The sequence below is a fragment of the Triticum urartu genome, chromosome 5A, assembly GCF_056163025.1.
Source record: "Triticum urartu cultivar PI428250 chromosome 5A, HENAU_Tu73, whole genome shotgun sequence".
Lineage (NCBI taxonomy): Eukaryota > Viridiplantae > Streptophyta > Magnoliopsida > Poales > Poaceae > Triticum > Triticum urartu.
In genome coordinates, this window is record NC_141877.1 from 75518643 (window position 1) to 75521993 (window position 3351).

At 46.1% G+C, this 3351-nt stretch overlaps 1 protein-coding gene across 1 annotated transcript; it reads left to right on the forward strand.

Annotated features, from left to right (window-relative positions):
- Positions 1–276: 276 nt before the first annotated feature.
- On the forward strand, positions 277–978 carry LOC147970321 (uncharacterized). Its single transcript, XM_087523397.1, has one exon. The coding sequence runs from the start codon at positions 277–279 to the stop codon at positions 976–978; it is 702 nt and encodes a 233-aa protein (XP_087379523.1).
- Positions 979–3351: the final 2373 nt, after the last annotated feature.

Below are 3351 nucleotides of genomic sequence, written 5' to 3' on the forward strand. Positions count from 1 at the left end.
AAAAATAAAACAAACCCACCTTAAAAAACCACACGTTCGCATACAACCACCCGATCGGAGAAGTTCCATCGCCACAAGCCCACGATCACAGATGCAAAAACCAACCCACGATCCGCACAACCGCATCATCAGCGCGATCGTGCATTTCATCCGACGAGGCCATCCCACCCCGCGCCCTCCCCTTAAATTCAGACCCCTGCCAAAGGCCTTCTCATCCACAAACAACACAAGTATCCATTGCGCTCCCACCAAAAGCACCAAGCCCTGCCACCGGCGATGACGTTCACCGACGAGTACAAGGGCGACAACGTCGTGGAGGCGCACGGCAACACCAAGTTGCACGTCATCCACACCAACGACAAGAAGCAGATGGCGATCACCCTCGCGCAGTACGAGCGCCACCTCAGCCTCCAGCTCCACAAGATCGTCGGCATTGATCTCGAGTACGACAACGACCCTGAAGCGATGCAGAAACCCGCCCTCTGCCAGCTCTCCATCGGCAAGAATCACCCGATGCTGCTCTTCCAAATGAGCGACAGTGAAAGGTGCACCGTCTTCGACAACTTCCTCGCCGACCCCAGGTACACCTTTGCAGGCTTCTCCATCGACGGCGACAAAACCAGGCTGGAGCGCGTCAAATTGGAGGTCGCCAACTTCGTCGACATCCAGAAGGAGTGGAGGGTGCCTGAGGCAACCAAGCCGTTGGACTCCCTCGGAGACGTCTTCAGCGTGCTCATCGATGACTACTACAACAACATGAAGAAGAACATCACCGACGACGAGCACCAGCGCTGGGCCATCCTGCCTCTGTCCAGGAGGCACATCGAGTACGCGGCAAAGGACGCCTACGCAGCGTACGAGATATGGAACCGCATCACCCTCACGCAGGACGGCCTTCGCCGTGTAAAGCTGGAGAAGGAGGAGCCCCCCAAGAAGCGCGCCAGGAGCAGCTGGGGATGGGGAGAACCTGACTGGTGAAGAAGAAGATGGTGCCGGCCAGGAGCCAACAATGCCAGCGTTCTTTTAGAATTATCATCAAATTTGCTTTCTGTTGTTTGCTTATGTATCGTTAGTTTGCTTGTGTGCTGAACCTAGTTTGCTTGCCATGCACAATCGCTTTGTAATGATGAACTCTGATTATGTTAGTTTGCTTTCTGTTCAACTTAGCTTGCTGGTGATGAAAATGTCGTACAGAATATCTGTGATAATTTGTTTTCTGTTGTCTGCTAATGTATCATTAGATTCGAGCAATGCAGAAAACGAAAAAAGAGTTGCAGTGTGCAAACAGGACGCATGCAGTGCAAGTTGTGTACGAATGCAGTACAGAATCTGTCCAATGAAGTCTTAACATACCCAACAAAGCGGTGCACGAACCTAAATTTGAAACAAGAATACATAAGAGCAAAACCAGAAAATGAAAAACGCAAACACGTAAATAATCAATGAAGTACAGAAATATATGAACGTGCAGTACAGAACCATAATCAACGCATTACTCGTATGATTTACTAAGCAGTGCACTCCCATACATTGGGAAAAAAGATTACATAATAGAAAAAAGATGGAAACAAAAAAATGGCAACTGTACATGTAGTACGTAATGCGTACACATGCAGTATAGAACCCTGATCAATGTAGTGCAAGCTCGCGACATTGAAAAAAAACACCTAAGAAATAAAAATAAAAAGAAAAAAATGACCACCCAGGTGGCACCGGCCCCAGCCAGTCTCGTAATAGGTCTGCGCCCACAGAAGGCGAGTCGTTCTGAGTCACAGTGCATGCGGCCGGCCACACATGGGCCCACAGGTCAGAGAGCATACAGCTGCGAGCGCCGTGATTAAGCGCCCAAATAAGTAACAAGAGGAATTCGACACAGATGCCTCGCCACCGCTTATAAACATGTCGTCCGCGCCTTCCGCGGGCGAGGTGGGACTAAACATTAGACCGCACACAGCGCACCGGGAACCAGCCGTGTGCTCACAGGCCGACCTGGGCCCAATTGCGTCTTCACTACCAGAACACAGGGCCAACAAAAAAAAAGAGAGGCCACTGAAAATAAAAAAATGCTACATACCATACACAAACACAGGCCCAACCACGCGTTCGTAGTTCGCCGTGATATGACAATGCAGTTCGCTATTTTCAAGTAAGAAGTCCTGTTGCTTCTTAAATGCATTCATGTTCACTGAATCACACCCAATCCACCACCTAACGCCAACCACACCATTTATTACTTCCATTACTCGATTGGTTGCATAAAAACTTATCCATTCGTGCTACAGACTAACACAACTCCTCCCCCTGTTCCTCATTTTTCCTCAAAACGTAGATCTAGGGTTCATCCCATCCACAACTCTTCTCTGGAATTCCACTGAACCCGCCATGGACTGTAAGTGCGGGTGCTTGGCAAGGATGGCTCCGGTAGCGGACACATGCGTCTACGGAGAAGGCCTACAGCTCACCAACACCGAGTGGAGCAGCATGCTCGGCTGCCTGATGATACCCAACAGGGGGTTTCGTGCGCCATTTCTTCATCGCCTCACAACCGCAGATCTACAGGAAAGTTGGGTATGTTTTTCCACTCACAATTTTTGCACATAATCTAGACTGCAAAATACACATCTGAATATATAGTTCAATCAATTTGTTCAGTAATATCAACAAAAATACAAAACAGAATTTGTATTCTTGTTCAGATCTGTTAGCTATTAAGACTAGATGCTTCCACCTATCTTTCTTCAGTACAACACCATGTATCGACATATGTACAAAAAAGGGTCAGTAGATAAGTTGCAGTTATCTTAACATGCTGGAGAAGTACACTTTTACTGACATTGCAGTGCACACATGTTGCAGTATAATATATATCCTAGTAAAACTAGGAGTCAATTGCGTATATAAGTTTGTTCATACATTGCAACTACTTTACAAAATACAATCATATGTATGTAACTATTTAAGTAAACATAAACAAATCATACTAAGTATAAAACAAAAACATTTGCTGTTTACTTACAAATTCTTTTTCCACCCATTACAATATGCAGAAACTACAATCCATAATAAAATTTCATGCTCCGAGTTCAGGGAAGCTTACTTTGGAGACAGAACACAAGAATGGCTATGGAGACATGGAAGCTGACTACCATATCGACTCTGAAGACTGCATCAACATACCTACTGGTTGGAAAGATTTTGTCTCCCAGAATGGCTTTGAGGCCGGAGAAGTGGCCATGGTCTTTTTCTACAAAGAAGAAGACTCCATCAAGTTTACAATATTTGCACTCCACGCTGTCTAATATGAAGCAACCAATATTTCTAATGCTTTGTTTATGCTGTATGCTTTTAAAA

Excerpts from the sequence above, each read along its gene's own strand:
- LOC147970321 (XM_087523397.1), top strand. The coding sequence starts at position 277 with ATGACGTTCACCGACGAGTACAAGGGCGACAACGTCGTGGAGGCGCAC.